Source organism: Caretta caretta, chromosome 7 (genome assembly GCF_965140235.1).
Source record: "Caretta caretta isolate rCarCar2 chromosome 7, rCarCar1.hap1, whole genome shotgun sequence".
Classification (NCBI taxonomy): domain Eukaryota; kingdom Metazoa; phylum Chordata; order Testudines; family Cheloniidae; genus Caretta; species Caretta caretta.
The window spans coordinates 126,893,686-126,907,866 of NC_134212.1; the positions used below are offsets into that span (position 1 = coordinate 126,893,686).

Genomic DNA, 14,181 nt, shown 5'->3' on the forward strand with positions numbered 1-14,181 from the left:
CGTAACTACAGTAGGACTTCAGAGTTATACTTCATATTTCTAGCTTCAGATACAAGAATTCAAATAGGAGGAATATATTCAGTAGGTTATAACCTTTGTTATGATACCTTACAAGAGACCTTTTGCATAAAGTATATTCCAGTTACATCATATTCACACTCATAAGCATATTTCCATAAAACATATGGAGTGCAACATCACACTGCTGTCATTGTCTGACCACAACCCTATAATTTTCCACAACTGTGCGAATTTAAATGGAGAAAATTGAGAAAAATGCTTAAAATAAAAATTGATTTCTGTAAAGTGTGTATGTGTGTGTATGTAAAATAACATAGGAATGGTCAGACCAATGGTCCATATACCACAGTATCCTGTTTTCTGACAGTGCTCAATGCCAGATGCTTCAGAGGGAATGAACAGAACAAGGCAATCATCAAGTGATCTGTCCTGTCTCCAATCCCAACATCAGGCCGTCAGAGGTTTAGGGACACCCAGAGCATAGAGTTGCATCCCTGCCAATCTTGGATAATAGCCATTGATGGACCTATCCTCCATGAACTTATTTAATTCTTTTTTGAACTCAGTTATACTTCTGGCCTTTAGCACATCACCTGACAACATGTTCCACAGATTGACTGTGCATTGTGTGAAGAAGTACTTCCTTATGTTTTGTTTTAAACCTGCTGCCTATTAATGTCATTGAGTGACCCTAGTTCTTGTGTTATGTGAAGGTGTAAATCACACTTCCCTGTTCACTTTCTCCACATCATTCATGATTTTATAGAGCTCTGTCATATCTCCCCCTTAGTCATCTCTTTTCCAAGCTTTTTAATCTGTTCTTGTGTGGAAGCTGCTCCATACCCCTTATCATTTTTGTTGCCCTTCTCTGTACCTTTTTCATTTCTAATGTATCTTTTTATGAGCTGGGGTGACCAGAACTGCAAGTATTCAAAGTGTGGTGCTACCATGGATTTATATAGTGACAGTATGATATATTCTCTCTTATTGTCTATCCCATTCCTAATGATTCCTAGCATCCTGTTTGCTTTTTTGAGTGCTGCTGCACACTAAGCAGATGTTTTCAGAGAACTATCCATGATGACTCCAAGAACTCCTTTTTTTTTTTTTTTTTGAGTGGTAACAGCTAATTTAAACCCCACCATTTTGTATGTATAGTTGGGATTACGTTTCCCAGTGTACATTACTTTGCATTTATCAACACTAAATTTCATCTACCATTTTGTTGCCCAGTCACCCAGTTTTGTGAGATCCCTTTGTAACTCTTCGCATTATCTTGAGTAATTTTGTATCATTGGCAAACTTGTCACCTCACTGTTTACGCCTTTTTCCAGATAATTTATGAATACGTTGAACAGCACTGGTCCACATACAGATCCCTGGGGGACATCACTATTTACCTCTTTCCATTCTGAAAACTGACCATTTATTCCGACCCTTTGTTTCCTGTGTTTTAACCAGTTACTGATCCATGAGAGTACCTTCCTTCTTATCCCATGATGGCTTACTTTGCTTAAGAGCCTTTGCTGAGGGACCTTGTCAAAGGCTTTCTGAAAGTCTAAGTAGACTGTTTCCACTGGATCACCCTTGTCCACATAGATTTTCTAACATAGATTTTCTAACAAAGAAAATAACAGAACGTCACTAGCTGTCACCTTCAGCCCCCAACTAAAACCGCCAACGCATTATTAAGGATCTACAACCTATCCTGAAGGATGACCCAACACTCTCACAAATCTTGGGAGACAGGCCAGTCCTTGTCTACAGACAGCCCCCCCACCTGGAGCAAATACTCACCAACAACCACATACCACACAACAGAACCACTAACCCAGGAACCTATCCTTGCAACAAAGCCTGTTGCCAACTGTGCCCACACATCTACTCAGGGGACACCATCACAGGGCCTAATAACATCAGCCACACTATCAGAGGCTCGTTCACCTGCACATCCACCAATGTGATATATGCCATCATGTGCCAGCAATGCCCCTCTGCCATGTATATTGGTCAAACTGGACTCATACGTAAAAGAATAAATGGACACAAATCAGATGTCAAGAATTACAACATTCATAAACCAGTCGGAGAACACTTCAGTCTCTCTGGTCACGCAATTACAGACATGAAGGTCGCTATCTTAAAACAAAAAAACTTCAAATCCAGACTCCAGCGAGAAACTGCTGAATTGGAATTCATTTGCAAATTGGATACTATTAATTTAGGCTTAAATAGAGACTGTGAGTGGCTAAGTCATTATGCAAGGTAGCCTATTTCCCCTTGTTTTTTCCTACCCCCCGCCTCCCCCAGACGTTCTTGTTAAACCCTGGATTTGTGCTGGAAATGGCCCACCTTGATTATCATACACATTGTAAGGAGAGTGGTCAGTTTGGATGAGCTATTACTTGCAGGAGAGTGAGTTTGTGTGTGGGGGGGGTGAGAAAACCTGGATTTGTGCTGGAAATGGCCCACCTTGATTATCATGCACATTGTACGGAGAGTGGTCACTTTGGATAAGCTATTACCAGCAGGAGAGTGAGTTTGTGTGTGTGGTTTTTGGAAAAAAGGGAGGGGGGGTGAGAAAACCTGGATTTGTGCTGGAAATGGCCCACCTTGATTATCATACACATTGTAAAGAGAGTGGTCACTTTGGATGGGCTATTACCAGCAGGAGAGTGAGTTGGGGGGGGGGGGGGGGCGGAGGGTGAGAAAACCTGGATTTGTGCTGGAAATGGCCCAACTTGATTATCATACACATTGTAAGGAGAGTGATCACTTTAGATAAGCTATTACCAGCAGGAGAGTGGGGTGGGAGGAGGTATTGTTTCATGGTCTCTGTGTAAATAATGTCTTCTGCAGTTTCCACAGTATGCATCCGATGAAGTGAGCTGTAGCTCACGAAAGCTTATGCTCAAATAAATTGGTTAGTCTCTAAGGTGCCACAAGTACTCCTTTCCTTGTCCACATGTTTGTTGACCCCCTCAGATAATTCTAATAGATTGGTGAGGCACGATTTCCCTTTACAAAAGCTATGTTGATTCTTTCCCAACAAATCCTGTTCATCTATGTGTCTGATTCCACTCTGTTCTTTACTATAGTTTCAATCAATTTACCTGGTACTGAATTTTGGCTTACTGGCCTGTAACTGCCAGGACCACCTCTGGAGCCTTTTTTAAAAATTGGTGTCATGTTAGCTATCTGGTACAACAGTTGATTTAAATTATAGGTTACATACTACACTTCGTAGTTCTGCAATTTCATCTTTGAATTCCTTCAGAACTCTTGGGTGAGTACAATCTGGTGCTAGTGACTTATTACTGTTTAACTTGTTAGTTTGTTCTGAAACCTCCTCTGTTGATACCTCAATCTGGTTCCTCAGTTCCTCAGATTTGTCACCTAAAAAGAATGGCTCAGATGTGGGAATCTCCCTCGCATCTTCTGCAGTGAGGACTGATACAAAGAATGGCCTTGTCTGTTTAGAGTATTCCTTTAGCACTTAGATCATCCAGTGGCAGGCTTCCTGCTTCTGATGTACTTTTTTGTGTGTGTGTGTGTGTGTGTGTGTGTGTGTGTGTGTAAAAAATGAATTCTGCCAAGCCTTCATTATAATGAAGTACTCTATGAAGTGATATTCCTACTCCATGATTTACAGGGTCAATAATTTGGTTCATTCTCTTCCTCGAGATACCCTCCTCCCCCAACAAACAAAAAAACCCCATGGTGACAGGATATCTGAGGCACTCCATCAGTCTCCTCAACATGCAGCAAATCATTGTCAGTGTTTTGTGCACTCTTCTTCTCCCTTTTACTTTCATGGAGGACATGGGCTGAATCCATACAGAATTGAACACTAACATTTCCAAAATTCCTCCATGCAGTCATTACCAAAGTAGTAGACACCTTGAAATGGGGTCATTACTGAAGAAAAATGCTCTGTATTAAGAACTGGCTGCTTCTCTGCTCCAAAGGACTCAGACTGCCAAAGATGTGTTCTGTCTCATTTCCAGCATATCCCAAACAATGGAGGATGGAAACTGTAGCTACTTTCAGGAGAAGCTATACCAGGCCCTCCAAGGGGTGAGCAGCCCACAGGCTCTGGCCATAATTGGCAGTGCTGAGCCAACCCAGAGAGATCAGTGGACCAGCCTCATTGTCCGGAACTGCAGCATGCAGGTAATAAGAATGGAGGGCCAACTCTGAACCCAAGTTCTTCTCTTCTGAGCTCGGCATGCAAGATTATATTGCTTTGGGGATCGTGGGAGTGGGAGAGAATCAGAGTTTTCTCTTTCTTCTTTGTTAGTAGCTCGCTACTGGAGTCAAACAGGGTACATATTACTCTGTGTGTCAGACCACTGACCTGGTTCAGGGGCCCTAATGCATACAAATAGATGTTGTTGTTCCACACTCATGCTGTTTAGAGGCTCCTCTTTGACTAGACAAGCAGGGAACGAGCAGGATTAACTTTTGTAGCCCCATATTACCCATGTATAAGTGGGTAGGAGAGGTCTAATACTGCAGCCAACGTTTTACTGGCCAGTTCTGAGACTGTGCAGTAGAGCTCACTCTACCCACTTCTTTGTTGCTGTTATAATGCTAGTATTGTAATCTTTGTGTTAATATTGGCCTCTGTCTGACCACTGAGTTATCCTGCTGAATTGTTGTCCTTTGAGACTTACCCTTATCCAGTGTTTGTCTATCTCAGGGCTGATCTACACTAGAAAGTTAGGTCGATCTAGCAACATCACTACCCTTTAGGGACGTAGTTAAGCTGACTTAAGTCCTAATATGGACAGCACTAGGTCAACCTAGCTACTGCCTCTTGGAGAGATGGATTTACTACAGTGACAGAAGAACCCCTTCTGTCGCTATTGTGTCTACACTGTAATGCACAGCAATGCAGCTGCAGCACTGCAGCTGTGCTAATGTAGCATTTCTAGTGTAGACCTAGCCTAAGATTAAGAGGTGACTGGATCATAGTCTTCAGGTAACTACATGGGGAAGAGATTTCTTATAGTAGGTGGCCCTATTCTAGCAGAAATGGTCAAAACAAGATCCAGTGGTTGGAAACTGAAGATGAACAAATTCAGACTAGAAATAAGGTGCACATCTTTAACGGTGGGGGTAATTAACTATTAGAATAACTTTAGTTAGAAATATGGTGGATTCTCCATTACTTGAAATTTTTAATCAAGACTAGATATCTTTCTAAAATATATGTTCTAGCTCAACCAGAAGTTATGTGCTTGATGCTAAAATTAGTGGGTGAGGTTCTGTGGCCTTTGTTATGCAAGAGGTCAGACTAGATTATCTTAATGGTCCTTTCTTGGCTTAAAATCTATGAAAACATCCCCCCTTTTTTTTTCTCAGGCTGGGAATTGTGCCTCCTGCTGTATGGTTCCTGTGTCCTTGAAGATCCAGGTATTGTGGGCTGAGGTGGGCCTCCAGTCCAACCCACAAAGTCAAGTGCTGGGAGCACGTTATTGGTATCAGTGTCAGTCTCTGAAGGTATAGTGCCATTATTATGCATCTCCACCCCCAAAGGCCATAACATGGGGGATATGGGTTACATGAAGTCTGAGGGATCCTTCATATAGCTCTGGTATTGAAGGGTTGGAGTTCACGGGATCTTACCATTTGTCCACATAGATTGGCAAGATTACTTCCACATTGCCAGCCACCTGGCCTATAGTAAGTACCTGAAATTTATGATAGAGTTGAATCAGTATTGGTACAAGGTATGGCAATTTGGACTCTTTACGGCGTCAAGGATCTTCACAAAATACCTTGTGGGGGTAATGGCTCACCTGAGGAGTCAAGGTATTCATATCAATGCCTATTTGGACAACTGGCTGATCTGGGGCAGGTCACAACGGGAGACCTCAGCGAGCTGGGACTGCGCTTTGTCCCTATTCAATTGCGTGAGACTTCTAGTGAACTGCAAAAAGTTGTCACTCATGCTGTCGCAGATAATAGCAGCTCTATGAATGCTAATCGACTTGACGTTAGAAAGAGTGCACTGCCTGAGGACAGGTTCCAGTTGCTACAAGGACTCTTACTTCATTTTATGTCACAACTAACCACAACAGTACAAATATGCCTCGTAGTGCTAGGCCACATGTTGGTATGCATATATATGACACCACTTGCCAGACTTTGCTTGTGTACCCTCCAGTTCTGGCTCAAGGCTCTCTATTCGTCGATGAAACATCCAATAGCCAAGAAGGTCAAAGTACTACATCATGTCATTGCAGAACTGGTTTTGTGGCTTGAACCTGCAATCACATGGAAAGGGGTCCCTTTTTCAATCCCCTTGTGACGAAGTGGGACTGTTCTTAATGTTTCCTCTGAATACTGTAGGGGTGCCTCGGTTTCCCCTATGCATTTCGTAAGTCTCTAGGTGGTGGGATAAGGGAGTATAATTGTTGCAGAGCAAAGGGCCAGCACTCTGTTTCCTGGCAACTGATGGCCTGGGCCCTTCCCCCCTGCAAGGTGATAGCTAAAGCGTTGGAAAACAAAGGAATCAGGTGACCTCCTGGCCCGGGAAAGGGACAAAGCCCAGAGGAGGAGGGGCTGAAGGGTGAGTCAGTTGGGAGCTGGCTGGGGATGAGGAGTGAAGTGCAGACATGGTTGTCTGGCTCACTGCCCCCCAAAATGGACCCAGCTGAGGGGTCCTGTTCTCCGTACCTACAAGCTCCGTTTTAAACTGTGTTCCTGTCATCTAATAAATGTCTGTTTTACTGGCTGGCTAAGAGTCACATATGACTGAGAAGTTGGGGTGCAGGACCATCTGGCTTCCCCAGGACCCCGCCTGGGTGGACTCACTGTGGGAAATGCACAGAGGGGCAGAGGATGCTGAATGCTCCAAGGTCAGACCCAGGAAAGTGGAAGCTGTGTGAGCTTTTTGCCCTGAAGACAATCTGCTCGTAGAGAGGAGACTTCCCCAGAGTCCTGACTGGCTTCGTAGGGAGCAGTTCCAGAGCATTGCCCAGGGACTCTGTGACACCCCTCCCAAACAAAGACCCTGCTCATGGATGCATCAGTGACAAGTTGGGGAACTCACTTGGACCACTTGCAGATCAAAGACATCTGATCTCCAAATGACATGGGGCTTCATGTGAATGTTGTAGATCTCTGAGCCATCAGACTAGCTTGTCTGGCATTCCTGCCTGTCCTCAAACTCGATAATTCAGGTCTTTGCAGACAATATGACAGCTATGCAACAACATAAACAAGCAACAGGGCACCTGCTCCTTGCTCCTCTGCCAAGAGGCCACTGATTTTTGGAATTGGTACCATGAGAATGTGGTAAGACCAATGTCTCTTCACCTCCCGGGAATCAGCAACAACTTAGAAGACTTCCTAAGCAGGACAGTCAGTGACCAACCAGGAATGGTCATTACACAGATCCATCACAGAACTGATATTCCATCCGCGGGGACTCCCATGAGAGACTTTTTTGCCATTAAGGACAATGCAAAATGCAAGAGCTTTTGCTCCACAAGAGTCCTGAGTCCAAGGATGCTAACAGATGCCTTCTTGCTACAGTGTAACAAGGGCTTGCTTGTATGCCTTCACACCAATTCCCTTCATTCCCAGGGTGATTTCCAAAATCAAGAGACAAAGCTACAATCTTTCTGGTGCCTTAAATATGGGCCAAGTCAGTTCTGGCTCACAGACCTATTCCAGATGTCCATTCAGCTTCTGATCCATCTCTCAGACAGCCTGGATCTGATCTTGCAGCATTGTGGCCAGACACATCATGCAGACCAGAGTCTCTGCACCTGATGGTATAGCTAGTGGGTGGCTGACCACCACACAGAGAAACTGCTCCATACAAGTCCAGGAAAACATCTACCAGAAGGACATATTCTTGCATGGTAAATAGGTTCTCACTATGCATAGCCCAAAATGGCCTAGACCCAGCCCAGGCCTCAGTACCAAAGATCCTTGAAGACTTACTGTAGCTCAAGCAGACAGGTCTCTTATTCGGTTCTACTGAAGTCCACCTCACAGTGATTTCAACTTATCACCTGCCTGTGCAGTCATGTTTGGTCTTCTCTCACCCCATGGTATCAAAGTTTCTTAAAGGGCTACTACATGCTCAAACACTGGTCAGAGAACCCACTCCTGCCTGGGACCTCAGTGTACTCCTCTTGAGACTGATGGAGCCTCTCGTTGAGCTTCTCTCAGAATGCTTCCTGGGACCACCTCACTCTGAAAACAGAAAGAAAAGGAGTACTCGTGGCACCTTAGAGTTAGTCTCTAAGATGCCACAAGAACTCCTTTTGTTTTTGCGAATACAGACTAACATGGCTGCTACTCTGAAACTCTGAAAACAGTCTTCCTAGTCGCTATCACTTCAGTCAGAAGAGTAAGTGAGCTTCAGGCGCTCCTGGCTGAACCCAAATGCAGTTCCATTGGAATAAGGTGATGCTGAGATCTCATCAGAACTTCCTCTCCAATGTGGTCTCAAAATTCCATCTGAGCCTATCCATCCACTTGCCTGTCTCCTTCCGAAAAGCACATTTATCACTGGGAGAATAGAAATTACACACACTTGTCATTTCCAGGTCTCTGCTCTATTGACAGAACAAAATCATTCCACCTGTCAATCCTGTCTCTTTCTCCCTATACCAGAGCATTCAAAAGGTCAACTTCTTTCATCTCAAAGAATATTGAAACAGATCACATGATGCATCCTCATGTTATTAGTTGGCTAGTGTACCTCTCCCACTAAATATCAAGGCTAACTCCACCAGCATTCAAGTGATTTCTTCCACCTTTTTCAGACATGTGCCACTATCAGACATCTGCAAGGCAGAAATGTGGAGTAAACCACTGACCTTTGTCAAGCACTGTGCCTTGGATTTAGCTGATCAGATGCCAAGTTTAGGAGAGTAGAACTGTGATGCTGTATGGAATCTGGGAGATACTTGTGGATATTATGAATATCAATATTGTAAAATTGTAATGAGTTGTGCCAGATATGCCATGTAAGGTATCTGCAAAAATGTTGTAATTTGCCAGATATGATAATCTCATTTATGTGTTTGTATCACCTTTGTATTATGAGTTATAGATATATATGTATGTCTGTATTTCAAACTTGTGCTGTGCTTCTGGGTGACACCCCCAGACAGTTTGGCATCAGTACTGCCTAGCCTGCTTGATGGCCCATTAAGGACCATCAGCTATACAACTGACCCATTGAGAGACAGCAGAGAATACACCTTATGACTCAGCAAGGGCATGCATGCATGCATGGGCATGCCTATGGACAGAAAAGGTCCTCCAAGCCTTGTGCTGGGCAGCTTGTGTTGGAAACAAAGGAAGCACAGGGCGCATGGCAAAATAGAATCATAGAATATCAGGGTTGGAAGGGACCTCAGGAGGTCATCTAGTTCAACCTCCTGCTCAAAGCAGGACCAATCCCCAACTAAATCATCCCAGCCAGGGCTTTGTCAAGCCAGGCCTTAAAAACTTGTAAGGAAAGAGATTCCACCACCTCCCTAGGTAATGCATTCCAGTGCTTCACCACCCTCCGAGTGAAAAAGTTTTTCCTAATATCCAACCTAAACCTCCCCCACTGCAACTTGAGACCATTACTCCTTGTTCTGTCATCAGCTACCACTGAGAACAGTCTAGATCTAAATACTATAAAAGACAGCTGCATCTTCTCCATTTTGTCTTCAATCCTGCTTCTTACCTCTGGAGGAACTTTGCTACAAACTGAAGCTCTGAATAAAGACTGAATGATCCATCCAAGCTGTGGATGTATTCCAGAGGGACTTTCAAGTCAGCAAACTCACCAATACTGCTAGGAACCTGATATATGGACTTTGAAGTCTTTGTATGTATGTGACTGCTTTACCCTTTAACGTCTCTCTTGTTCTTTCTTTTTTCTTTATAATAAACCTTTTGTTTTAGACACTAAGGGATTGGCTGGCAGTGTGGTATTTTGGGTAAGATCCAAACCTATACTGATCTGGTAACATGGCTGACCCTTTGGGGTCAGAAGAACATTTTGTATATGTGGGCAGAGTTTTTTAAATAACTTCTCACTGTATTGGGCCTAGGTGCTGATTGGGAGCCAGAGAATTGGAATGCAATAAAGGGGGCTTTGTGATTTCTTTTTTTTTGCTTCTTGATAACCAGTGTGGGGGATCAGAAGCACAGTTTGTGACTGGTTGGGGAGTGTAACTTCAGTATTACCCACCAGTCTTGGGAGTATCTGCTCTTCCTTTTGCAGCTTGCCCTGATCTTGGCATTTCTAGTGAGGGCTGCCCCAATCACAATGGGTCACAAGAACTACAATCCTTATTTGACTGATGCAGCTAGAATTCCTCATTCCCTCTGTCCTGAGGGGATATTGCTTGCCAATCACCTAAGTAGGGCTCCATACTGATACATAGTGGAAGAAAGGATAGTTACTTACGCTACATGCATCCGATGAAATAAGCTGTAGCTCACGAAAGCTTATGCTCAAACAAATTGGTTAGTCTCTAAGGTGCCACAAGTACTCCTTTTCTTTTTGCTACAGTAACTGTGATTCTTCTAGATGTTGTCAGTGTGGATCTCATGACCTGCTCTCAGAGTCCTTGGTTACTAGGAGCTTCAGATTGTGAGGGAACCGAGAGAAGGTCATGGCTGCTCTGCCTTTTGTGCCCTGTCATGGGAGCATGAGGTAGTACAGGGTGCATGTGTGACCCCAATGGACACAGCAATAAAAAAAAAAGTCTGGTTTTGTATGTATGAGGTGCATGCACACCGTACAGTGGGAACCACACTGACAAAAACATCTAGGAGAACCACAGCTACTGCAGGGTAAGTAACTATTCTTCTTCTACACTGCTCTGTAAAGTGTCCCAGTTCTTCATTCTGAAGGGGAAAGGGAAAGGGGTATACCCACACATGAAAGTACTACATTTCTCTTATACCTCATCAAAACACTTCCCTGTGGTATGCCTGACCACAGTGTCAGAGTTCTTTTCACTTTGAAAATATGATCTATCTACAGGGGATGGTAGTAATAGCTAGTGGAGACTGCTTGCTATTTGGAGCCTCACCAGTCATTTTGGGCAGCCTTTACCTCTGCAGAAACATGCCCTATGTTGGAAGATGCATCTGTGGCTCTGGGAATGCTAAGCTGTTGGTGTTTTCCTTTTCCTGCAGTCCCTCAGCATGACCATGGTGCCTTTGACAACCGTCGTTGCCTTCACTGACATGACAGAATGGCCAGAGCCTCCACGTAGCCAGCCCAGCACGTACTGGAAACTCCCATTTGACTTCTTTTTCCCCTTCAAGGTTGCACTGAATGGGGGGATAAGCTGTCAAGGAGACCTGGCTGGTGCTTTCCTGATGTCTCTCACATTCTGCAGCATTCTCAGCTTCTGAAGAGAATGAAGTCTGGTGCTCAGCTCCTCATGGCAACATTTATGCCCAGATAGTACCAGAGAGCTCACTCCATCCTGCTGTATCCTGGTGTCATATCTGGTGCCAGTTCCTCACCTGGGTGAGACAATACGAGAGATACAGTGACCTAAATGATTCCTCTTTGTTCTTGTGAACAGCAAAGAAAGTGTTTATCTGACAGCTAGAAAAGGCAGGTGTTTCAGGGAATCCTGTTAATGTAATGGTACAGTCAGAATATGATGCAGACCAAAGACTCTTCCATTCTGTTCAGGTTCTCACCCTGTGCCTATCATCATGCTATCCCTATTCCTTCCTGTAGTGCATTGTGACATGATTAACATCTGTCACCTGTGATTCTTCCATGTCTGCAATCCCTTTATGCAGATTTGTGAAGGTCAACCCAGCGTTGCTCATGGGGGATGGGAGGGCAGAAGGAGCAGTCTCTGTGTGGAACAAAGAGGAGAGAGGGAATGAAAAGGAACTCTCTTTATTCTGTCCCCTACAAGAAGGAAAAGTCCCTTCTGAGCTGAGCAGTATGGAGAAAAGTGTGGCTTTCATTTCTAGTTTCCCTCCCTATTGGTGGGGAGTCTGGAGCTCACTTGTTCAGCTCCCTGTTACAGAAGGGCCTCATCTTTCCATGTGGAATTGTAAATAATACATTTTAAATCTGATATAATTTATCCAGTGATGGTTTCAATAGAAACTATCAGTGCCTCTGTGACTGTCTTTAGAATGTATGCCTTTGTTAGGGGATCTGAATTATTATTCAGTGAGTGGTACTATAATGACCTATCTACTAGTCTCCTCTGGCCCATTTTAAATAAGCTGGCCTTGTGCATCTGTGTCAATCTTTATCTCTTATTTTTGTGTTAATCTCTTCAAATAAAATTATCAATTGAACATGCATTACTTTATAAAAATGTTTTTATTTGCAAGATGAATATGCAAGACACAAGGAATTATGGAGGTTCCGTCCTTTGGGATTACTGTCCTGGGAATTTTATGCCCAGGTATCTTGACAGCTCTCCTTTCCACCCTTACAGCTCTTCCCTCATGCGTATGGGCTCAGTGCCACACTCCCCACCTGTGGTGGTTTAGGAATCTCTAAAACTGGGAAGTACTACTGCTTCAGGTCCAAGCAGAGGCTATACTGGCAGTGACAGCCATCGTGAATGTTGGATGATGTATAGGAGATGGGCCATTGTGAGCAGTTGGAGATCAAAGTTAATTATTTTAGAACAGGTTTGCAACTTATTATGAGGCTGCAGTGTCATGCAACACCTAGGGTTTGACCCTGGCCTCCTGTGTCTCAGTGACATTTCATAGATTTCAGGGCTGGAAAAGACCTCTATTATCTTGGGATAAATGAAGGGGGCAGGTGGGGGGGGGTGGTAGCTTCCTTTTATGGACACCCAGCCAGCCAGTTAGCTATAAAATCACTCTTGGTAGCTGTTCTCTACTTGCTTTACCTGTAAAGGGTTAAAAAGCCCATAGGTAAAAAAAAGGGAGCGGGCACCTGACCAAAAGAGCCAATGGGAGGGCTAGAACTTTTTAAAATTGGGGAAAAAACTTCCCTTTGTCTGTCTGTTGTTCTCCAGAGAGAGGGCAGAGCAGAGACAGAGCTGGGACTGTGCTATAAGAGGTTTGAGCCAGGTATGGAAAACCATCAAATCATACCTAGGAATTGCTTATCTGAAACCCCAGATATGTAAGTAAATCAGGGAATGTCTAGGAAGATGCAATTAGGGTTATTTCTTCTCAGCTTGTGGACTCCTCTGTGCTAACCCCAGGTGCTTTTATTTTGCTTGTAACCTTTAAGCTGGATATCAAGAAACCATTCTTGATGCTTAATTATTATATTTGCTTTTTTTAAATCTAGCAATAGCCTAAATTGCAGATATATATATATATATATATATTTTTTTGTTTTTAATAAAATTTACCTTTTTAAAGAACAGGATTGGCTTTTTTGTGTCCTAAGAGGTTTGTGCATATGTTGTTTAATTAGCTGGTGGCAACAGCTGATTTCCTTTGTTTTCTTTCTCAGCTCTTCCCCAGAGTGGGGGTGAAAGGGCTTGAGGGTACCCAACAGGAAGGAATTCCCAAGTGCTTTTTCCTGGGTTCTCAAAAGGGGTTTTTTGCACTTGGGTGGTGGCAGCATCTACCCATCCAAGGTCAGAGAAAAGCTGTAACCTTGGGAGTTTAATACTAGCCTGGAGTGGCCAGTATTAATTTTTTAGAATCCTTGTGGGCCCCCACCTTCTGTACTCAAAGTTCCAGAGTGGGGAATCAGCCTTGACAGATCTATTCAAGGTGTGGTCAAACCACAGTTCGTGAGCTGTATGTGTCTCTTTTACAGTTAAAGTGGAGCTCACGAGCTGAAGCCCCGAGCCCTGACTAAAATCCCAAGACACCCCCCCCGACCCTCCCCACACACACACACAGCTGGTAGGCAGAGAATGTATGTGTGGGGCCTCCAGGAAATACTTCAAAAGATTTTAAGCCCTGAGCTACCGTGAGAGTGAGGCCAATAGAAAGAGAAGCTCTCACATGTGCATTATATCAGGAAATTGCATCATTCTGTTTTCAGAATGTTGTGCTGACCTCGTGTGCTCACTATCTCCCTGCATTCCACAGAATACAGGCTGTGTTTACTGTTCACAAATCTCATTTGAATAGTTTTAGATTTAAGTGTTAACTCTATGTTAATTTTGTGGATGACAATGATATTGTTGCCGGCACCCAGTG

General features: G+C 43.7%; 1 protein-coding gene across 5 annotated transcripts in view; it reads left to right on the forward strand.

Moving 5' to 3' along the window:
• The window catches only part of TCTN3 (tectonic family member 3), a 63,510-nt gene extending 51,171 nt beyond the window's left edge, over positions 1-12,339 (forward strand). For 3 of the 5 annotated variants that reach the window (XM_048858665.2, XM_048858666.2, XM_048858667.2), the window contains 4 exons: positions 3,248-3,307; positions 4,029-4,194; positions 5,389-5,526; positions 11,194-12,339. In XM_048858665.2, the coding sequence (XP_048714622.2) occupies positions 3,248-3,307; positions 4,029-4,194; positions 5,389-5,526; positions 11,194-11,415 (586 nt within the window). In that variant the 3' untranslated portion in view covers positions 11,416-12,339. The remainder of the gene's footprint in view (positions 1-3,247; positions 3,308-4,028; positions 4,195-5,388; positions 5,527-11,193) is intronic. The other 2 variants (XM_048858668.2, XM_048858669.2) reach the window with 1 other exon arrangement.
• The last annotated feature ends 1,842 nt before the right edge of the window (positions 12,340-14,181 follow it).